The 21790-nt window shown below is 58.8% G+C and overlaps 2 protein-coding genes across 2 annotated transcripts in view; one reads left to right on the top strand and one right to left on the bottom strand.

The window, feature by feature from the left end:
- The first annotated feature begins 1106 nt into the window (after positions 1–1106).
- Positions 1107–6469, top strand: LOC146426390 (pre-rRNA 2'-O-ribose RNA methyltransferase FTSJ3-like). Its single transcript, XM_085083299.1, has 9 exons — positions 1107–1168; positions 1323–1452; positions 3633–3726; positions 4024–4183; positions 4273–4349; positions 4615–4711; positions 4807–4990; positions 5251–5345; positions 5553–6469. The coding sequence occupies exons 1-9, from the start codon at positions 1107–1109 to the stop codon at positions 5740–5742; spliced, it is 1089 nt and encodes a 362-aa protein (XP_084939425.1). The 3' UTR covers positions 5743–6469.
- A 4-nt stretch (positions 6470–6473) lies between these two features.
- Positions 6474–21790, bottom strand: part of LOC146426391 (alpha-2-macroglobulin-like protein 1) — a 155571-nt gene continuing 140254 nt past the window's right edge. The window contains exons 2-35 of the mRNA XM_085040064.1: positions 17025–17180; positions 16689–16741; positions 16039–16059; positions 15777–15930; positions 15578–15662; positions 15385–15493; positions 15189–15303; positions 14497–14606; positions 14198–14362; positions 13841–14068; positions 13472–13529; positions 13078–13223; positions 12742–12891; positions 12473–12574; positions 12149–12245; positions 11809–11956; positions 11442–11667; positions 11182–11308; positions 10854–10975; positions 10636–10687; positions 10383–10457; positions 10057–10233; positions 9849–9930; positions 9600–9756; positions 9419–9493; positions 9099–9255; positions 8781–8998; positions 8478–8693; positions 8283–8401; positions 8100–8190; positions 7898–7966; positions 7713–7815; positions 7529–7570; positions 6474–7081 (exon numbers count right to left, since the gene is read on the bottom strand). Coding sequence (XP_084896190.1) covers positions 7062–7081; positions 7529–7570; positions 7713–7815; positions 7898–7966; positions 8100–8190; positions 8283–8401; positions 8478–8693; positions 8781–8998; positions 9099–9255; positions 9419–9493; positions 9600–9756; positions 9849–9930; positions 10057–10233; positions 10383–10457; positions 10636–10687; positions 10854–10975; positions 11182–11308; positions 11442–11667; positions 11809–11956; positions 12149–12245; positions 12473–12574; positions 12742–12891; positions 13078–13223; positions 13472–13529; positions 13841–14068; positions 14198–14362; positions 14497–14606; positions 15189–15303; positions 15385–15493; positions 15578–15662; positions 15777–15930; positions 16039–16059; positions 16689–16741; positions 17025–17094 — 3939 coding nt within the window. The 5' untranslated portion in view covers positions 17095–17180 and the 3' untranslated portion in view covers positions 6474–7061. The remainder of the gene's footprint in view (positions 7082–7528; positions 7571–7712; positions 7816–7897; positions 7967–8099; positions 8191–8282; positions 8402–8477; positions 8694–8780; positions 8999–9098; positions 9256–9418; positions 9494–9599; positions 9757–9848; positions 9931–10056; positions 10234–10382; positions 10458–10635; positions 10688–10853; positions 10976–11181; positions 11309–11441; positions 11668–11808; positions 11957–12148; positions 12246–12472; positions 12575–12741; positions 12892–13077; positions 13224–13471; positions 13530–13840; positions 14069–14197; positions 14363–14496; positions 14607–15188; positions 15304–15384; positions 15494–15577; positions 15663–15776; positions 15931–16038; positions 16060–16688; positions 16742–17024; positions 17181–21790) is intronic.

Below are 21790 nucleotides of genomic sequence, written 5' to 3' on the forward strand. Positions count from 1 at the left end.
GCCCCTGCTGTTCCTCCCCGGGAAACCCCGTATTTCCCCCTAAAAACCCCTTCCCTTTGTTCTCTCGGTGTGGTGTGGCCGCGACCCCAGCCCCGCCGGGTTCTGCGCCCGGCAGCTGCGTGGACCGCCCCACCCGAGAGCCCCCAGTGTGCCTCCCCGCGCCGCTTCTCCTGAATAAACTGCACACTGCTGACTCTCAACTCGTAGCACTCTCTTTATCACGGGAAGCGACCAGCGACTCCACGGCGTTCCTGCCCGGGAGGCACCCGCCTCCGCCGCGTGGTCCCTGCCGCTCCAAGGAGCGACCCTGGGAACACTGAGGCTGACCGCAGCCGCCTCTGGACAGAGCTGAACAGCCGGGAGGGCTGAGAGCTTGGGCCAGGTGAGGCCCCCGAGGTCTCCCGAAGCCCCGGAAGCTCGTTGGGGCCAGGCGGCCGGACCCCGCCGGACCCCCCTACAACTTCAAGTGGCGCCGTCAACGTGACCCTCCGAACCTGCCTTCGCTCCTTGGAAGGGAAGAGTGGAGATCTGTTGTTCCGCCACCCGGCGAGTTGCAGCACCCTCCCTGGACTACATCGAGAGGTGCTCCTCGCCGGCACTGCCAGCCCCGTGAGCCCCGTGAACCGACCGCGCCGCTTTGTGTTCGGGTGAGTTGGTAGGGGAAGAGGTCCCCTAGCTTGCCCTCTTTTCATTTAATTTTTCGTTCGGATCGGTCGGGTGAGAGTTTGGTTCGGCTAACCTTTATCTCGGGTGGGAAAGATGGGGGTTAACCTAACCAAAAAGCAACGAGAATTTTATGTTTCCGTTAAAACCTCCCTCCGAGTAGCGAAATTTTCTTTTCCCTCCCCGCTCCTAAAACGCTTTGTTAAATTTATTTTTGCCGAATTTCCCGATGTTTCTCCCCAAGATGCTAACTCCATCGATTTTTGGCGTGGGGTCCGCTCGCGCATGAACCAGCTTTTGTCCCGTGGGGACAAGCGAGTGGACCAGTTTTTCGGGATTTTAACACAGATTTTCCACGCTTTCCGTCCTCCCTCCTCCTCCTACCCCAACACGTGTTTCTTATGTTAATGCTGTTTTGTTTATCTCCACATTCAGTGGCCAAGATGCGCACCGTCACCCTCGCGCACCTTTTCCTCCTCCTCTTGACCATCGTCCCAGTCCAACCGTGGGTTGTGAGGCAGCCTAGCTCCAACGTCTGGGTGACTTCAGCCCGTGCCATGAACAAGGAGCAAATGTGTATCCGTTGATTTTTTGCTCCTTGCGCATGGACATGGCTGTCAACAGTTTGAGGGGCTCTGCTGCTTCAACCTATCCTCCAGGAGCCGTAGCATCCACCAGAGGCTGCAGGATATGGACGCCTTGATAAGAAACATCACCTTCGAGAGCAGTCTCTGGTTTGAAAGCACCGTGGATGGCGTCCGTCATGCTGTGAACTCCACGCTTTCCACCGTCGGAGGATGGGCCCACAAAGCACTGAAAGGACTGGGACTGCCCGAATGGGGAGCCACGCTTTTAAAAGACTGCATTATTGTTTTATTTGCTATTGCTTTAATTGCTGCTTCATTTGCATTGATTAAGAAATATTTAGTTAAGCATATTCGCTCCTTATTTAGTAAAGAAGGGGGAGGTGTGGGGGTGCGGCGGCCCGATGCTGCAGATCCCGAGTCCCCGAGGCCGGCGGTCGGCGTAATCCACGGGGACGCTGCCGAGGATGCCATCGCCTGGGACTCGGAGGAGGCCGGGCCGTAAACCGCTCTCTCCCTCCCCTGGAAAGTTTTTCCTAAGTTTATTGGTTTAAAGTTCGCTTCCCCGCCCCTAGCACCGCCCCCGCTGCTTGCCCTCACTAGAATGTTCTGTTGCCGGGCTTTCCCCATGAGTTGCTTGTAATCCCCTCCCTACTTATATTTCATTTGCTCCCCCGCTTGTCCCTCATGTTGTCCCGGAGCCCCGTTGGCTCCGCCCCTGCTGTTCCTCCCCGGGAAACCCCGTATTTCCCCCTAAAAACCCCTTCCCTTTGTTCTCTCGGTGTGGTGTGGCCGCGACCCCAGCCCCGCCGGGTTCTGCGCCCGGCAGCTGCGTGGACCGCCCCACCCGAGAGCCCCCAGTGTGCCTCCCCCGCGCCGCTTCTCCTGAATAAACTGCACACTGCTGACTCTCAACTCGTAGCACTCTCTTTATCACGGGAAGCGACCAGCGACTCCACGGCGTTCCTGCCCGGGAGGCACCCGCCTCCGCCGCGTGGTCCCTGCCGCTCCAAGGAGCGACCCTGGGAACACTGAGGCTGACCGCAGCCGCCTCTGGACAGAGCTGAACAGCCGGGAGGGCTGAGAGCTTGGGCCAGGTGAGGCCCCCGAGGTCTCCCGAAGCCCCGGAAGCTCGTTGGGGCCAGGCGGCCGGACCCCGCCGGACCCCCCTACAACTTCAATGGGTGACCACCCCATGCCACAATGAGGGGAGCCGCCCGGGGCCGAAACACGCTGGGGGCACATGTGGCTGCGGCAAACAGCAGAGCTTCTGGGGACATGGGTCGCTGTAGAGGTGTGGTGATAAAAGAAGTGTAGGAACGCGATCTGTGATTTCCAGGGAATTTATTAAGGTCCACAGGTGAGGGTCCGGGGATGGCGACTGTCAGAGTTTGGGGAAGGCCTTGGAATTTTTCTCCATCACTGTTACTAAGCAACAAATAGTTGGGTGTTTAGAGCCATCAAGTCTTTTGTAAAAGACAAAAGGTGTGCTTGGGCAGGGCAGGGTAAGGGAAGAGCCGGCCCGTGGAACGCTCTCTCGTGGTTCAGACGCTGAGAAGAGAGGCTGCTCTTTGCTTTTCGGCTGCGACCAGAGGAAATCCAACTGTGCCCTGGTTTTTTTCTTCTCCTGGCAGGGTGAGCTTTGATTCAACCCTTTTTTCCCACTGAGAAGTGCGTGTTTCCCTGGGCTGCGTTTTCTCGCAGCTGCTGGGAGAGTCCGGCTGCCTCTGCCGCCTGCCCCTGCCTTCTGCCGCACAAGACCGCGGCGTCTGCTGTGACTGCAGAACTCCTTGCTACCTCGCTAGCTAGCTGGGGAGAGAGCCAGCTCCTACCCCTGCCGCCCTGTTTTTTGCCACTCCGAGCTGCCCTGCCTGCTTCTAAGCCTGCTCGCCATTACCAGCTGCGTCAGGCTGACCTGACCCTGTGCCACAGCGCCACCTGCAGCCGCTCGGCAGTCATCGCACCTGCCCTGCCCGGCCAGGAGCTCAACAGCGCCCCTGCTGCTTGCAACCGTGATTACACCACACGGGAAAAGGCTCGGCAGCTCAAAAGTCATCTGCCATTGGTTTCTGGTTCTGTTTGTGGTTGCTATTATTGTTATTGCTTGTTTATAGATACTAGCAAAGAACTGTTATTCCTTTTCCCATACCTTTGCCTGAAAGCCCTTGATTTCAAAATTAAAATAAATAGGAGGGAGGGGAAATCACATTCTCTGTCCTAAGGGAGGGTTCAACCTCTCTTAGCAGACACCTGTCTTTCAAACCAAGACACCCCAGCAGCTCCCTGGGCCTGTCCTGGTGCTGAACCACTGTCCCTATCCCTGTCCTGGTGCTGAGCCACTGTCCCTATCCCTGTCCTGGTGCTGACCCACTGTCTCTATCCCAGGACGCCTTCGCTGGCATCGAGGATGATGCGGATGAGGAGCTGGAGCTGGGGCAGGCCCAGATGTTGGCAGAGAGGCAGCGCGAGGCTCAGACAGGTGAGGGAACACAAAGGGACAGTCCCACAGCCCAGTCCGGGTCGCTGGGTCCAGCCACAATGGGGATGCTGCCCTGAGCAGCAGCATAGAATGGTTTGGGTTGGGAGGGACCTTAAGGAGTATCCAATTCCACCCCTTCCTTTGGCAGGGATGCCTCTCACTAGACCAGGGGCTGTTCCCAGTCTGTGTCATTAACGAGCTGTCATTAGGGCAGTGTTAATGAGCAGGATCTCTAGAGGAGGGGTCTCCAGCAGGATCTGCCTCAGCCCCTTCTCACCCAGTGGTTCTGATTCCCAGACAAAACAACAAAGAAAGGACAGAAGAAGAAGAAGGAGGCTCAGGAAGAGGAAGAGGCTCCAGCTGAGCCCAGCGCTGCTGCAGCAGCCACAGCCCCTGACACCAGTGAAGCCCAGGAGGAGCAGAGCAGTGACGATGACAGCAGCAGTGATGATGAGAGGTGAGGGCTGAGAGGGCTCTGGGTGTCCTCCCCAGCTCCACAGTCCTGGAGAGCTGAGAGACACCAGCCCTGCCCACTCCTCTCCACAGGCCACTGGTACCAGTGGGGAGGAAGCGAGGCCATGTTGAGCCCTGTGGCTTCGAGGTGGTGCCCATTGAGAAGCCAGGTGAGTGGGGGGACATGGGAGTCCCTGTGCAGGAGCAGGGTGCCCAGGGCAGAGCTGGGAGTCTCTCTGGAGGCATGGGAGGCAGGGATAGACCTGGGAGAGTCCTCTGGAAGGACGGGAAGCACTGTGGGACATGGGAAAGCTGGCCTGGGTGTCCCTGTGGAGGGGCAGAAGATGGGGGCAGGGACAGGCTGTTCTGCCTGGGGTGTTCCTTGCTCCCTGGCTCTGGGGCTGCAGCCAGGCCAAGCTTTCCTGTGTCCCACAGTAAAAAGGGTCCTGGATGCAGAGGGCCTGGCCCTCGGCTCTGTCATTGCCACCTCCAAGAAGGCCCGGCGGGACCTCATCGACGACTCCTTCAACCGGTACCGGGGCTGGGGGGCTGCAGGGTTTGTTCCCCCGTGTGGGCAGGGGAAGTGGGGCCCCTTTGCCCTGCTCACAGCTAAGCTGAGCCCCTCAGGTACTCCTACAACGAGGAGGAGGGGGAGCTGCCTGAGTGGTTCACGGAGGAGGAGAAGCAGCACCGGCGCCGGCAGCTGCCCGTGGACAAGCAGACGGTGGAGGCCTATCGGCAGCGCTGGAAGGAGATCAACGCTCGGCCCATCAAGAAGGTGGCCGAGGCCAAGGCCCGCAAGAAGCGGAGGGTGAGTGGGGGTTAGGCTCCCAGGGCTGCTCTGATCCCCTCCCAGGGGCTCTGTCCTGTGATGCCCCTCTCCCTCCTCCGACACCCTGCCCTCCTCCAACCCCCTGTCCTTTCTCCGATGCCCATGTCCCACCTCTGATCCCCACTGTCCCACCTCTGACACCCCCTGTTCCTCATCCAACCCCCTGTTCTTCCTGTTCTTTCTCCAATTCCCATATCCCACCTCTGATCCCCCCTGTCCCTCCCCTGGTTGTCCGTCAGATGCTGAAGAAGCTGGAGCAGATGAAGAAGAAGGCCGAGGCCGTGGTGAGCACCGTGGACATCTCGGAGCGGGAGAAGGTGGCCCAGCTGCGCCGGTGAGTGGCCAAGGCAGGATCGAGCTCAGCCTTGCACGGCTGGGCTGGTTGGTGGCGCTGTGTCCCTGCAGCCACAGCGTGTGTCACCCAGCCTGGGGCAAAGACCCCAGAGGAGGGGTGGGACCCAACAGCAGTTTGTGTCTATCCAAACCCCAAACTGCTTGAGCAAGAACTGCTCTCACTCTGACCTTTCCCCTTCTCCCACAGCATCTACAAGAAGGCTGGGCTGGCCAAGGAGAAGCGCCAGGTCACCTACCTGGTGGCCAAGAAGGGTGTGGGTCCCCGGGTGCGCCGTCCCCCCGGCGTCAAGGGCCAGTTCAAGGTGGTCGACAGCCGCCTCAAGAAGGACGTGAGGGCTCAGAAGCGCAAAGAGCAGAAGAAAAAGCGCCACAAGTGAGCTGGGTAAAGCTCTGTTACCAGCAAGGGACTCAACTCAGGGCACAGGACTGGACCCTGTCCCCCACTGCCACCTCAGAAGCCCTGGGGACAGGGCTGTGGCTTGGCCACACCTTGCTTAGTCTGTGCCTTGCTGTGACAGTGCCTTGTGTCCTCCCCTGGGACAGGGAGGGCTCACTTGGCCCCAGTGCTGCAGCCCCAGTCCCCTGCCCACACTCCCTGCAGGGCCACAGCTCCAGGTCTCACTGGGAGATTCCCCCTGGGGAGATTCAGGAGCATCCATGGCAGCCCCAGCTGTCCCCAGGGAGCTTGTGGCTCTGGGGGACAGCCCTGGACCACATTTGTCCCTGAGGTGGCACAACAGTGGTGCCTCTGCCCAGAGCAGCTGCCCAATGGCAGCAGAATTGAACCCTGGGCTGAGGCTGCCCAGGGCTGTGTGCTGCACCTGGGGTAGTGAGGGACCTGTGCTGGCACTGCCGTGTCCCCTCGTGTGCCATGGGACAGGCAGAGAGGGCACTGGTGGCTGGGTCTGAGCATCTGCTCGTGCCAAGAGAGCGCAACCCCCTCAGCCCACCTGGCTTTGTCTGACAGGGACTGACCCTCCTGACCTTCACCTCCTGCCCCAGCCAGCACAGGCCACAACAGCCACCCACCCTGTCCCCTCTGTCCCCACCCCATCCTGGGGTCGGACCCACAAGTTAAGGAACAGAAAGACCAAGGGAAAAGAAGAGCTTGACTAAATGTCTTTATTCAGAGCCAGGGCAGGGGCTGGAGGACAGCAGCTTCTCTCCAGGAGGCACCTGTGCTTTGTGCTGGCATTGCAGTGTCCCTGAGTCCCTCAGGGTGACAATGGCACCCTGTCAGTGCTGGGGAGGGGGCTGGGGTGGCACTGTGGCTCCCAGGGGGGTGAGGGGTGGTGGGGACCTGCCAGGGATGTCCTGGCCGGGAGGGAGGAGCTGTGGGTCTCCTTCAGGTGCTGTGGGGAGGGGAGAGGCCAGAGCAGGCACCCCAGAGCCCCTGTGCAGGGGGTGGCAGGAGGTGGCCCTGGGGTGTCCCTGTCAAGCCACTGTGGCTGCTCAGCCCAGTCCAGCAAGTGCCAGGGGCTGCAGGAGCCGCGTGTGGCCTTGGGCCTGCGGGAGCCCCTCGGCTGCACATCCTGAGGTTGGGAGCTGTGGCTCCACCCAAATGTGCCCTGCTGGGGGCCAGTGCTGCTGCCAGGGGTCTCTGGGCCACCTCCTGCCCCATGGAGGGTCGGGACCATGGCCATCCTGTCCTTGGCTGGGGCAGGAGCAGGGATGGGCTGCCAGGCTCCAGGCTGGGTTAGAAGTTTTCTTTCTCCTCTTCAAAAGGGAATAATGGGGTCCTGTGAGAGCAGAGTCCCCACAACCCCCAGCACCACCCTTGGTTGTCCCTGGCCCTCTGGCTGAGCCCTATCCCTTGGAACTCAGTGTCCCATCCCCTGAGTGACCCCAAACCCCAGCTGGGGAGCTCTAGGGGGTCCCTGGAGGAAGGCCAGGGCTGATGGGGGCTGAGGTGCCTCAGAGAGGCACAGCACCTCTCTGCCCCTCAGCCTGCACACCTGGGTCCTCCCTGACCTCGGCCCAGCAAATCCCCAACCACCAGTGCAGGGCTCCAGGCTGGGCTCCTCCATTCCCACTCCCTGCCCTCCTTCCCCCGGGGCTCAGCACAGCCCAGCTTGGCCCTTCAGGGTGGCTGGGTCCCCATCAGGGTCCCCATCAGGGTCCCGAGGGTGCAGTGACCCCGGGCCTGGCAGGCTCAGCCCTTACCTGAGCTGGGAGGTGCAGTGTAGGCCACATCCACACGGTCACCTGCAATATGAGAGTGCTGACCATGGGTCTGGCAAGAGCTGCTCCCTTAATGAGCTGAAGCTCATTAGCTGGAGCTCAGCCAGACCCCATGGAGCCCCTGGGGTGGCAGCAGGGCCAGGGGACACTGCCCAGCAGGCCTCACCTGTCTCATAGTAGTCATACAGGGACACAGTGGCCGGCTGGAGGTTGCTCACCACGAAGTCCTGCTGGGCTCGGAAGGAAAAGCTCTCCTCCTGCTTGCTCAGCTGTGGAGACAGCCCAGGGGGGAGGTGCAGCCACCAACCTTGGGGAAATCCCCACAGCCCAGGGCTGCTGTCCCCATCTCACCTGCTCCAGGTAAATGGTCAGCTGGTCAGGCTGCACCTCCACCTTCTTCACCAGGTTCTGCCGCTTCAGCTGAGGGACATGGCTCAGGGAAGGCCACAGCGGCCCAGCGCCCCAAGCAGGTGTCCCTCCGTGTCCCACAGCCCCCGAGGGGCAGGGACCTGTGGGATGGGCAATCCCAGAGGGGGTCTGGGGGTTTCCTCACCTCCACCACGGATTTCTTGTCAGGGCTGTAGCCTGATGGCAGCTTGGCCTCGATGACAACCATGTTGGTGACAGGACGATCCCCACTGTACCTGCAAGGGTAGAGCCCCGGGGTGGCCTTGGGGATTCCCTCCCTCCCTGGCTGCTCCTGTCCCCACAAACCCGGGACAATCCCAGTCCCTACCGTGCCCAGAGCCGGAGAAGGAACTGGGGGTCCTGTGTGCCTGGCAGTGGCTCTGTCTTCACCCGGAGCTCAAATGCCCCAGGGCTGGGAGGGGGCGGCACATTATAGCGCAGGGTCACCTGGGGGACAGCGCAGGGTGAGGGCAGTGAAGGGACAGAGCCGTGGCCAAGGCCAGGGAGCCCAGGCTGTACCCACCTGCACCAGGGCACAGCCCTGCCCACGGCCTCGCAGCCTGTAGGTGCCCGGCAGCTCGGGCAGGGCCGCCTGCTGCAGCACCAGCCGGTTGCTGCTGTCCAGCACAAAGTCCTGTGCTGTCCCTGTGGGCGATGTCACCGTCACCGTGAAGTCCCCATTGCTGCCGTGGATCAGGGTAGCGTATTTGGCCAGGGCTTGCAGGGCCACCACGGTGTCCTGAGCACGGGGACAGCGCCAAGGTCAGCCCTGAGTGCAGCTCCCAGGAGGGGCTGGTTTGGAGCAGCCCCGAGCCCAGGGCAGTACCTGCGTGGAGGCAAAGCCCCCGTAGGGGTTCTGCTGCTTGCAGAGCCAGCGGACGATCCGGGACGCTGTGCCCAGGTCAGCAGGGGACACAGAGGGCTGCGACAGGTAGGCCAGCAGGACATAGGCCGTCATCTCCACCTCGGCCGGCGCGGCTGCGGCCCAGGACAGCTCCGAGGCCTCCTGAGCCTTCCCCTTCCTGCGCCAGTAGAGCTGCCCCTCTGAGGGAGAAGGGAACACAGCTCAGCCCCTGCTGCGGGCTGGGCTGGGCGAGCCTGGCAGACGTGGCACAGCCCCACGGTGCCACTGCCCGGGCAGTACCTGTGCTGATGCTGTGCTGGGCCAGGTGCTGCAGCTGCGCCTGCTGCTGCTCCCGCAGCCCCGCCAGCCCGAACACGTAAGCCAGCAGGGCTAGGCTGTAGGGGTTGTCCGTAGGTGAAGCCTCCAGGCACTTCAGGGCTGAGCTCACCGCTGGCTCCTGCCGTGGCAGCAGTCAGGAGGCAGCCCAGGGCATGGGACTGCCCAGTGAGAGCAGCTGTGCCCAGCTCGGGCTGTGACATGGCCTCCAATGGCCAATGCCCTGTCCTAGCAGTCATCCCCTGTCCCCTCAGCCCCTCTGGGGTCACTGGGCCCATGCTCACCTGGGGGGACAGCCCCAGCTCCAGCATCGCCGCTGTCACATACGCCGAGAGTGAGAGCTCATCTGAGACACCGCCCTGCAAGGGGACAGCGGGACACAGCTCCAGCTGGGCTGTGACCCCAACACAGGGACATCCCCACTGCCCAGAGCACACTCTGGCTCCCAGCCCTGCCCTGCCCCACCTGCAGGGCGTTGTTGAAGAGTTTGCCCACGCTGAGGAAGCAGCCGCTGTCGCTCTGGTGCTGCCGCAGCCATCGCAGCGCGTCCGTGATGTGCTGCTCCTCGATGGCCACGTAGGCTCTGGCCTGCCCGAAGGACTTGAGCACAAACGCTGTCAGCCTGGAGCCAGGGACACATCAGAGGGCTGGGGGTCAGCGCTGGGGGTCCCCGGGTGGCAGGAGGAGCCCTGGGTGCAGCTGCAGCGCCCTCACCAGGTGTTCCCTGTGCGATCACGCTTCCCAAAGGCGCTGTAGGAGCCATCATCGTGTTTGTACTGCAGCTCGCGCTGGTACCCTGAGGGACGACATGGGCACAGGGCACTCCTTCCATGCCCGGAGGATCTCAGGGCAGCCAGGTGCCAGGGGAGGGGCTGTGGGAGAGTGGTGTCCCTCCCAGGAGGGGGCTCAAGGTCCCACTGACCGCTCTGCAGGAAGCTCTGTGCCTTGGCACGGATGTCCGGCAGCAGCTGCCCGCTCTTCTCCAGGTACTGCTGGATGTAGATGTTGGGGGCAAAGCGAACCATGTTCTGCTCCCCACAGCCATAGGGCATGGCCAGGAGATGATCCAGGTTCTGCAGGGCATTGCCCAGGATGTCACCTGCCAGGATGTCACACAGCATCAGCTGTGCCCCAGCCACCAGCATCCCGTGTCCCCTTCAGTGGCAGCTCTGGCTGCTCCCACGTCCTGCTGAATCTCTGCAGCTCTGCACCCACCCTGTCCCCTGGGTCCCCCCTCCTGTCCCTTACCCATCACAGTGATGTGGGCTCGCTGGGAGCTCTCCAGGGTGTTTGCAGGAATCTCCAGGGAGACTTCTTCAGCACCTGTGGGGATGGAGGGCCATGCCAGTGGCAATGCCCATCTCCTCTCAGCCTGTTCCCTGGCAGCCTCACCCACCCCCTTCCTGCCCAGGGACCCTTGTCCTTGGCTCCTCTGGGCTGGTGGCCCTTGTGACCTGTCCCACACACCATGGCACTGCTGGACACCCCTGGCCAGTCCTACCTTCCTGGCAGAGCAGGGAGCTGTGAGCCTTCTCCACCAGGATCCCCCCGGGCTGTGAGGAAGCAGAATCAGAGTCAGTCACGAGAAGGCACCTGCCTGTCCCCCTGTCCCCTGGCTCACCCTTGCCTTCATGTCTGGCTGCTCTCCCACTGCCCCCCAAGGGCTCTTTGCACGCTGCTCCCAATCCAACCCATTTCCCTCCTCCACAACCCTCTGACCTGCACAAGCAGGGGCTTTATCACAGTGTCCACGCGGCCCTGGGCTGGCACCAGGGGCAGCTCATTGCCACAGGGCTCACTGGAGCTCAGGGCCTCAGTGCTCACGGTGATGTTCACCTCCCCTGCAGGTGCAAAGAAAACCCTTAGGCCCCAGGGAGCCCCAAAGCTGAGCACACCCCCTGGGATTGGGCTGGGGCTGGCTGGACTGGGCTGGGGGTTCCCAGGAAGGGTGGGAATAGAGCAAGGGAGAACTTCCCAGGTGCTGTGGGGTTTGTTCCTGCCCTCCCTGGTCCCCGGGCAGCAGGGCGAGGTGGTGGCAGTTCTGTACCCAGGCTGGTAGCTCGCACACCCCACTGGAAGGTCTTGGCTTCATCTGCACAGACACAGCGCCGGTAGGTGTCCTCTGCACCCGGTGACACTTCCAGCTCCGCCGACTCCGCCAGCGTCACCTGAACCTGCAGGGCACAGCCATGGCTCCATCAGACCCCAGAGCCAGGGTCACCTGCCCAGCCCTCACCTGAACCTGAGCACAGCCACAGCTCCATCAGGCTCTGCCACACCCTGGTGGCCCTTGCCATCCCCACTCACCCTCAGGCACTGGCGCAGGTAGTTGAAGACAGTGGCCCTGAGGGTGAAGGTCTCATGGCGCACCACGGCATAGGGCAGTGCCAACTCCACGAAGAAGGGCTGGAAGGCCGTGAGGGTGACAGCAGGGGACAGCCCCAGGCCCTGTGGGGCCATGCAGAACATCCCGGCCTCCCACTCCGTGATGGCGTCAGGCACTGTCACTGTCATCTCGGCAGAGCCACCCTCCCTGTGCCATGGAGAACATCATGAGGCCACCCCGCCTTGGCTGCTCTTATCCCAGCGGGCCTGTCACTCTCCCTGTGGGAGAAGGAGTCCTGAAGTCCCCAAATTCCTGCCATGCAGGTGCTTGGGAACTGCCCTCACTCACCCCACAGGGACAAGGTCCCACAGCCACGTCTCTGGGAAGTACATTCGGGGAGCTGGTGGCTCTTCCTGATCCTTAGTGTCTGAGGTGGGTATTCTCATGACTCCTGGGACCATACTGCTTTCCACCATAGTGGTGCGGTACGCGACTGCTGGGAAAAGCAGAGCAGAACTTGGGTATCAGCTGGACCTCACCTTCAGCCAGCACAAAGGTGACCAAACTCCTTTTCCATCCTCTTTGATGCTGAGGGTATTTTCTGGATGGCTCTGAGTCCCCCTGAGGTTACAGCAGCCAAGACTGGCCACCAGCTCTTTGATCTTTTCAGCACCAGGGCTGTGCTCACCTATCTCCCCTGAAGGACCTGGGATTCCAACCAGCCACCACGGCTTGATGCAATCTTCCCTAGTCTTGGCATTGGTGAAGAGCTTCAGTGCTGCGCCCTGTGAAAAAACAGAGGTTGTGCACCTCCCACAGCCAGCAGGAGGAATAGCCCCATTCCAGCAGTGAGCAGTCCCAGGGCTACAGAAAACAAGTAGAGAAGGAGCCTGGGCTGGCCAGGAGAGAAAAGGTCCTTTGCCACAGGGGTGGCTTTCCCTGCTGCTGAGCAAAGCACAGGCAGCTCCTGGATGGAGAGGAACGGGGAGGCCCAGGTGGGCAGGGGCTGCACCTGGAATAACTTGTAGGTTTCCATCTTGGAGTCCTGCCAGTAACAGGATGGCTCATCCTGGATGCTGTGGGGGTAGTTGAATTTGGGCAGTGCTTTGTAGACCTGGGAATGAACGCATGCAAAATCCTCATTTTCAGAGGACATGACTCTGCCTGGGTGCCATTGGGGCGCCAGGCCCCTGTGAGGGACACCTAAGCCAATGTCAACCCAGCCCCAGCACAGGCTGGCCCTGGGGCTGCAGGGAGACCCCAGGCAGGGCCAGCACTCACGGCCTCGGCGTTGAGCTCAGCCTCAGGCTTCAGGAGCAGCACACTGCGATCCACAGCTCGCACAGCGCACAGGGAGCCCGGCGCAGCCCCCAGCTGCAGCCTCAGCACTGCCCCAGGCAGGGCCCTGGCCTCTGAAAATGCCATCTTCACCTGCAGAGGGACATCAGGGGACAGGGGAGTCACCTCCCGGGGAGGGGCAGGACCAAGCCATGGGTAGGGAGAGCTCTTCTCGGAGGGGATCAGGGAATGGATTGAGAGAGTGCGACACTGCGATGCACCTGGAGCAGGAGGGATCCCAAGGCAGGCAGCCATGGACAGCCAGTCAGCTCTGCTCACCTGGTTGGGGAAGCACTTGGCCACGTAGAGCTCGGTGTAGTCAGCCACCATATCACCGTTGGGCAGCACCACGTAGATGAAAAGATTTGCCATGGGTGCCAGCTCCGGACCGATGGGCAGCTCCAGGGAGAAGGAGACTCTCTGTCCTGGGCCATGGAAAGAGGGGGAGATGTTACCCAGAGAAAGTGTGGCTCCTCCAGCCCTGGAAGTGTCCAAGGCCAGGTTGGACAGGGCTTGGAGCAGCCTGGGAGAGTGGAAGGTGTCCTTGCTCATGGCAGGGGGCTGGAGTTGGATGGGCTTGGAGGCCCCTTGAACCCAAAGCATTCCATGGTTCTGTGAGGAGCAGGCCCAGGGAGCAGAGCCCTGCACAGCCCCTCCATGCCATGGGACATACCAGGCTCTGCAGAAATCTCTTTCTTGAAGATGGTGCTAATGGTCCCCTTGGCCAGGACCTGCAGAGGAGAGGGTGAGGACAAAACTGATGCTGAGTGCAGAACCAAAGTGCCCTGATGGAGGATGGACCCATGATGAGGGTTTTGGGATGACTTTTGACCATGCCCAGTCTCCAGCCCCCCAACACCTCCCATGGGAGTGCAGGCCCTACAGTGGCCACCTCCTCTAACACCCCCTCAGTCTCTCCAGGACAGGTTGCTCATTGTCCTGTCCCAGGGGACACCACCACGTACATGTGTGTAGACGTGCCCCTTGCCACACAACCACCCGGATTCCTGCTGCTGCCCTCCCTCCCCAGGCCGGGACTCACCATGAAAACCAGATCCAGGTTCTTCTGCTCACTCCCTAAAGCCTCCTTGCCAAAGATGGAATCCACATGGAACAGGTGGGAATGGCCGCAGGGCAGCTCCCCCTCTGGGTCACGGATGTGCAGGAAGCTCCTGCTCCCCGAGGAGTAGGGCATGACTCTCAGAGAAGCATCTTGGTAGGTGGCTGTCATGTCCTCATCCTGGCTCTGGGCTGTCCTGTTGACTTGAGCCTGAGGTGGGAATCAGGGGATGAATCCATCCAGCAGCCCCCGAGGTGTCACCGGTGCAGCTCCAAGGCCACACCGCACTGCAGGAAGCAGCTCAGGGACCCCCCAGGGGGACATGGGTGGGGCACTAACCCGCAAGGAGACACTGCCATTCCAGCCAGAGGCATCCAGCTCAAAGGAGGCTCTCCCTGAGCTGTCTGTCACGAAGGTTTGTGTTTTCTCTTGTCCCTGGTTCCTGAGCAAGAGCAGGACCTGTCTCTGGGGCATCCCGGAGCCATCAGGTGCTTTCAGCAGGATCTGTGCCAGGAGGGAATGGGAGATGCTGTGATTTGGGGCTGCAGCCATGGGAGATCAGCGCTGGGGGTGGGCAGGAGCAGGGCTGGGAGCAGCAGCGGGCAGGTAAGCCCTGCAGAGAGGGTAGCTCCCCTTACCGTCCCAGTGTAGGGGAGGCCAGGCTTGTAGACATGATCAGGCTTCTCAAAGGTGACCGTGAATATTTCAGGTAAAATCTCGCAGCTCTTGGTGCTCTTCATCTCCAGCCCTGTGGAGAGGAAGCAGGGAGCTCAGGGAGTTGCAGGGACACAGGACACAGCTCAGCTCCTGCCAGTGCCTCTGGCCCCACACACAAAAGGTCCCTGGACATGGAGGCTTTCCTCCTGCTGCTCCCAGCACCGTTTGCATCTCCTACAAGAGCAGCAGAAGCCCTGTGGAATATTTCAGACCTAAAGCCAGGGTGCAGCTGTGGGCAGACACTTCAGAAAAGGCTCTTCACCAAAGCACCAAAACGAGGACTGCTGGGCATAGGGGCAAGCCCTGCTCTTCTTTCTCTCACGCCAAGCCAGGCACTCCTGCTGTGACGAGGTGGTGAGTGAGGGAGACAAAGCCACTCCTCCACCCTGGGAGAACCCAACCACTCTGCACTGACAGGGCTCAGCTGCTGGATCTTGGAAAGGCAATTTTCCTCTGCTGGAAGTCCAAGTCTTGCCAGGCTGACCTGACTCACATCCCCACCCAAAACCCCATCCCTGCATGTTCACCCCTAAATCCCAGCGGTGCTTTGGCTGTTCCTGGTGAAGAACAATCCCTTGGGAGCAGGTAGAGATGGACACACCCCCATCCTGACCTGTCCCATCCTCCACCAGTGAAGCTTCGACATCAAGTTCCTTCCTCCAGCGTGTGGCAGTCTCGTTGAAGGCAGCCAACGAACCCTCTGTGGAAAAGCAGCCATTCTTCTCCGTCTGGAGGGAAAATCAACCTCATCAGCAGCATTCCTGGGAAGGAGCTGTCCCAGTGACACCCCCAGTCCCGGCCACACTCACCTGCCCAGTAACCTGAATGCAGGTTGTCGTCCTGTGGTGAGGCCAGAGCCTTGGGCTGAGGCACAAGGCAGCCTGGACCTTGCCCTGGACAGGCTTCCCATAGGTGTAGCTGTTGTGGGGACAGTGGAGAGGCTGTGCTGGGGGGGCCACACCCTGCTGGACACCCCATCCCAGTTCCCTGTTCCCAACTCACCGTCCACAGATCTCCAGTGGGAACTTCTCGTCCTTCTGCCGCACCACGCTGGGGAGATGAATGGTCACCTCAAACTTGGGCAGCACTGGGGGACAGAGTGTGGTCACTCCCAGGACAGTGAGTCCTGGGGAGTGCAGAGGTCTGCAGGGGGTCAAGTCCTGCTGCCCATGGTGGCATCCCATTCCCAATCCCATTGTACCATATTCCTCCACGCTGAAGGAATGGCTCTTCCCCTCCACGCTGATGGTGTAGGTGCCCAGGGCTGGCTCTGAGGCCAGTGGGAGGGACAAATCCACGATTCCCTGCCGAGGGGTCACGTCCCGCCATTGCGCAATGCGATTCCCGCTGGGATCCTGCGCAGGGACACACGGGATCAGCGCCCTGGGAGCCCTGGCTGTGTCCCGTGTCCCCTCTCCTGGCCCTCCCGAGCCCACCCCACTCCCTGGGTGTCCCAAACTGACCTTCAGGAACACCAGGGGCAGCTGGAAGACAAAGAGAGGATAGTCAGAGGAGCAGTTCCGTTCCTTGGGGTCTCACCAGGGTGGGCACAGCCGTGGATGGAGTAGAGGGAGGGTTTTTTGTAGGATCTTGTGAACTTCCCACCCATCAAGATGCTTTGGGATGGATTTTGAGACTGGCTCTGGCTGGGATGAGCCAAGGGCACTGCCAGCATGGCACAGAGAGGTGACATCTCCCAGCGCCTTAGGAAGAGTCCAGAACCCATTTAATCTGGGAACATCCTGCACTTCCAGAGACCCCAGGGGTTGCTCAGGGCTGCCAGAGGCTGAGCCTGCTGTTGTTCCTGGTGTCTGACGCCTTGATGGATATCAGCAGCACATTCCTTGCTTCCCACTCGCCATGGCTACATCCCTAACCGGGAGCTGGCGTGGGCACATTCCCGTGTCACACGTGCCATGCTGCTTTCTCCTTCCTGATCCTGCTGCATCCCTGAGCAGCACAGGGCATCCTTGCCCCCGGGGGCAGCTCCCCAGGTTCAGCTGGCTGGGGCAGCATTCCCAAGGGAAAAGGTGACACCCACACCTCTCCCACGGCTGGCTGGGACAGTGCAGGGAGCCCTTGCCACCTCCCCGCACGCCAGCCCTGCTCTCACCTTCTCGTTGCTGGGAGTCAGGTCTTTATCAAAAGAGACAATCCGAAATTTCACTGGCAAAAGGAAACAGAGATGGAGGAGTGGCTACATCTGCAGGAACGGGAATTCCCCATGGGAAGGTGGATGGAAATCCTCCCAGAGTCCTGCAGTGCCCCTCAGGCAGCAGAGCCTCCAGCAAGTCCTGGCATTGCCCTGCACCCCTGCTGGGCATTCCAGGGCATCCCAGGGTGATCCTTCCCATTTCCAGACAGTGTAGGAGCAAGGCTGGGCCTCCTCACCCCTTTCCCCCACCAGGGTGGTCCCCCAGAGCAGAGTGGTCCCTCCTGCCCCACTCACCTTCCTGCCCAGGCTTGTAGACAGCCTTGTCCGTCTGGATGAACATCCCATGGTGCAGAGCTCTCAGCATCACCTTCTTGGTCTCAGAGACATTCAGGGAATCTCCCTGGATTGAGACATGCAGGTCCACGATTTCCTCCTTCCCTTTGGAGGGGGCTGGAGCCTGCAGGGGGAACAGCAGACTCCAGGTGAGGACAAGGACTGTGCCCTGGCTCCTGCAGGGTGACCCAGAGCACTCCTCAGTCCCCGGATCACCTTCCCCAAGCCAGGGGCTGGGAAGAAACCTCCCCCCAGTGCCCTGCAGGTCTGCAGATGGGGTCATTCCAGCCACGGGATAACTGGGCTGAGCCTGGAGGGACTTTGTTTGTGTGAGGGATGAGGCTCTGCCAAAAGATGGGGAAGTCACATTTCTCCCCATCACATGTTGGGGCAGAAGCTGTTTCTCTTGCCAGGCTGACGGGGTGTCCTAGGCTGCAATATAGATGTATTTAAGTATTCTATTACCACCAGCTATGGGCCGTTAGCTGTTATCAGCTGCTAATGACCCACCCCAGATGACAGGCAATGGGCCATCAGGGACCCACCGCATGACTCATGGATTTATCTCATCCCATTGTGGGATGCTCTGCCCAGGAGGGAGGAGCCAGGTGTTCCCACCTGGATATAACCTGGCCTTGGAACTGCCTGAGCTAGCCCTGTCTACTGGGTTCCCAGAGGACAAGAGCTACCACTGGACCTTCAGCTGGAGACCAGACCTTCACAGGATCACCGCTTCAACTGGACTACTTCAGTTGGACTGCTACCACCACCCTAATAGGGTGTCAGGTTGTACCTGACTTTGTCAGTGCTTTTCCTTGTATTATTTCACTTATTTTTAATTTCAGTCTTGACTTGTGATCTCCCACTGGTTTGTTTTCAAACCAATACATATTTTGGCGCCCAACGTGTGGCAAATGGATTGCTCTCATCACGCAGCGTGCCTGTATTGGAAACCCGAATCGCCCTGGGATTCTGGAAATTATAACAAACTGGCCTGAAGGTGAGACTTTTAAATTATCTTCAGAAGAAGCAGAGGAGCAAGTAGCACGTGCTGAGGAAGCACCCCCGTATAACGAGCTGCCGGAGAGTGAAAGATGCTATGCCCTCTTCACCGATGGTTCCTGCCGAATCATAGGCACAGATTGGAAATGGAAAGCTGCAGTATGGAGCCCCACACGACGAGTTGCACAGGCTACCGAGGGACAAGGTGGATTGAGTCAGATCGCAGAGCTTAAAGCTGTCCAACTGGCTTTGGATATTGCCGAACGAGAAAAATGGCCAAGGCTTTATCTCCACACCGACTCCTGGATGGTAGCCAATGCACTGTGGGGATGGTTAGATCGCTGGAGAAAGGCCAACTGGCAGCGCAGAGGAAAACCCATCTGGTCCGCTGAGATTTGGCAGGACATCGCCGCCCGGGCAGAAAAGCTGACTGTGAAAGTTCGACACGTGGATGCACATGCACCTAAGAGTCGGGCTAATGAAGAGCATCATAACAACGAGCAGGTGGACTGAGCTGCCAAGGTGAAAGTGTCACAGGTGGATCTGGACTGGCAGCACAAAGGAGAGTTATTTCTAGCTCGTTGGGCCCATGATGCCTCTGGTCATCAAGGGAGAGATGCGACGTACAGATGGGCTCGTGACCGAGGGGTGGACTTTACCATGGGCAACATCTCACAGGTCATTCACAGCTGTGAGACTTGTGCTGCAATCAAACAGGCCAAGCGGGTGAAGCCTCTGTGGTATGGTGGACGATGGACAAAGTATAGGTATGGGGAAGTATGGCAAGTTGACTACATCACCCTTTTCCAAACATGCCAAGGAAAGCGCTACGTGCTGACCATGGTGGAAGCAACCACAGGATGGTTAGAGACCTACCCTGTGCCTCATGCTACTGCCTGGAATACCATCTTGGGCCTGGAAAAGCAAGTTCTGTGGAGACATGGTACCCCTGAGAGAATCGAGTCTGACAATGGAACCCATTTCAAGAATGGCCTAGAATTTCAAGAATGGGCTAGAGAACACGGAATTGAATGGATATACCATATCCCCTATCATGCACCAGCTGCCGGGAAAGTTGAATGGTGCAACGGACTACTTAAGACAACTTTGAAGGCACTTGGCGGGGGAACCTTCAAAAATTAGAAACTGAATTTAGCAAAAGCCACCTGGATGGTTAACACAAGAGGTTTTATCAATCGAGCTGGTCCTGCCCAGTCCAAACCTTTGCACACAGTGGATGGAGATAAAGTCCCTGTGGTACACATAAGAGGTGTTTTAGGAAAGACTGTTTGGATTAGTCCCACCTCAGGCAAAGGCAAGCCCATCCGTGGAGTGGTTTTTGCCCAAGAACCTGGTTATACTTGGTGGGTGATGCAGGCAGATGGGGAAACCCTTTGTGTACCACAAGGAGACCTTATCTTAAGTGAGAACTGTCTAGATGGTAATAGAATAAGGGGTGGATAATGTCCTAGGTTGCAATACAGATGTATTTAAGGTGTCCTAGGTTGCAATATAGATGTATTTAAGTATTCTATTACCACCAGCTATGGGCCGTTAGCTGTTATCACCTGCTAATGACCCACCCCAGATGACAGACAATGGGCCATCAGGGACCCACCGCATGAGTCATGGATTTATCTCATCCCATTGTGGGATGCTCTGCCCAGGAGGGAGGAGCCAGGTGTTCCCACCTGGATATAACCTGGCCTTGGAACTGCCTGAGCTAGCCCTGTCTACTGGGTTCCCAGAGGACAAGAGCTACCACTGGACCTTCAGCTGGAGACCAGACCTTCACAGGATCACCGCTTCAACTGGACTACTTCAGTTGGACTGCTACCACCACCCTAATAGGGTGTCAGGTTGTACCTGACTTTGTCAGTGCTTTTCCTTGTATTATTTCACTTATTTTTAATTTCGGTCTTGACTTGTGATCTCCCACTGGTTTGTTTTCAAACCAGTACACGGGGGATCACAGTAGTTGACTCTGTTGGAAGCTGAGGGGAGCCTGACTGGGAAGGAGTAGAAGAAGCATCCCACTGTGGCTGGTCCAAGGCAGCATAGTGGTGCCACTGCTGACATTGCTAATGTGTTTTTCTCCATCCCTCTGGCAGCAGAGTGCTGACCCCTGTTTGCTTTCACCTGGAGGGGCATGCAGTACATATGGAACCAACTGCCTCAGGGGTGGAAGCACAGTCCCACCATCTGCCATGGACTGATCCAGGCTGCTCTGGAAAAGGGTGAGGCTCCGGAACATCTGCAATACATTGATGACATCATTGTGTGGAGGAACATGGCAATGGAAGTATTTGAGAAAGGAGAGAAAATCACCCAAATTCTCCTGCAAGTCAGGTTTGCTATCAAAAAGAACAAACTCAAGGGACCTGCCAGAGAAATCCAGTTCTTGGGGGTGAAGTGGCAAGATGGACGACACCAGATCCCTACCAAAGTCATCAATAAGGTCACAGTGATGTCCCCACCAACCAACAAGAAGGAGACACAAGCCTTCCTAGGCGCCATAGGTTTCTGGAGGATGCATATCCCCGAGTACAGCCAGATTGTGAGTCCTCTCTACCTGGTGACCTGCAAGAAGAATGATTTCCACTGGGGCCCTGAACAGCAACAAGCCTTTGCTCAGATCAAGCAGGAGATTGCTCATGCAGTAGCCCTTGGCCCAGTCAGGACAGGACCAGAGGTAAAGAATGTGCTCTACGCTGCAGCTGGGAGCAATAGTCTGTCCTGGAGCCTTTGGCAGAAGGTGCCTGGTGAGACTTGAGGCCGACCACTGGGATTCTGGAGCCGAAGTTACAGAGGGTCCGAAGCCAACTACACTCCCACCAAGAAGGAAATCCTGGCAGCCTATGAAGGTGTCCAAGGCACCTTGGAGTTAATCAGCACAGAAGCATAACTTCTCCTTGCACCCCGACTACCAGTGCTGGGGTGGATGTTCAAGGAAAAGGTTCTCTCCACCCATCACAACACCGATGCTACATGGAGTAAAGTGGATTGTCCTGATTACACAGGGTGCCCATATTGGAAACCCGAATCACCCTGGGATCTTAGAGCTAATCACGAATTGGGCTAAAGGCAAGACCTTTGTTCTGACAGATGAAGAGCAGCAGAAACAGGTGACACGTACAGAGGAAGCTCAACTGCCAGAAGAGAAAACACACTACACTCTTTTAGTTGATGGTTTGTATCCCATTGTAGGGATGATCCAAAAATGGAAAGCAGCTGTTTGGAGCACCATGCTACAAGCTGCAGAAGCTACAGAAGGAGAAGTTGGGTAGAGCCAACTTGCTGAGCTCAAAGCCGTTCAGTTAGCCCTGGACTTTGCTGACTGAGAGATGTGGCCAAAGCTTTACCTCTACACCGATTCATGGATGGTAGCCAATGCTCTGTGAGGGTGGCTGGAAGGGTGGGAAAAGGCCAGTTGGAGAGGAAAACCAGTCTGGGCTGCTGAAGAATGGTGAGACATTGCCACTCGGTTAGAGAAGCTATCTGTGAAGGTCCGTCATGTAGATGCCCATGTCCTCAAGAGTCGAGCTAATGAGGAACACCGAAACAATGAACAGGTGAATCAGGCTGCCAAAATCCAGGTATCACAGATAGATTTGAATTGACAAAACAAGGGAGAATTGCTCCTAGCTCTACAGCCCCATGATGCCTCAGGACACCAGGGCAGAGATGCCACTTGTAAGTGGGCATAACTGTGAGACATGTGCTGC

Source organism: Lichenostomus cassidix, chromosome 27, assembly GCF_008360975.1.
Source record: "Lichenostomus cassidix isolate B80296 chromosome 27, HeHo_3.0, whole genome shotgun sequence".
NCBI classification, from domain to species: domain Eukaryota; kingdom Metazoa; phylum Chordata; class Aves; order Passeriformes; family Meliphagidae; genus Lichenostomus; species Lichenostomus cassidix.

Excerpts from the sequence above, each read along its gene's own strand:
- LOC146426390 (XM_085083299.1), top strand. The coding sequence starts at position 1,107 with ATGCGCACCGTCACCCTCGCGCACCTTTTCCTCCTCCTCTTGACCATC. Across the intron at positions 4,184-4,272 it reads AGCAGCAGTGATGATGAGAG|GCCACTGGTACCAGTGGGGA; the intron begins GTGAGGGCTGAG and ends TCCTCTCCACAG. Across the intron at positions 5,346-5,552 it reads AAGGTGGCCCAGCTGCGCCG|CATCTACAAGAAGGCTGGGC; the intron begins GTGAGTGGCCAA and ends CTTCTCCCACAG.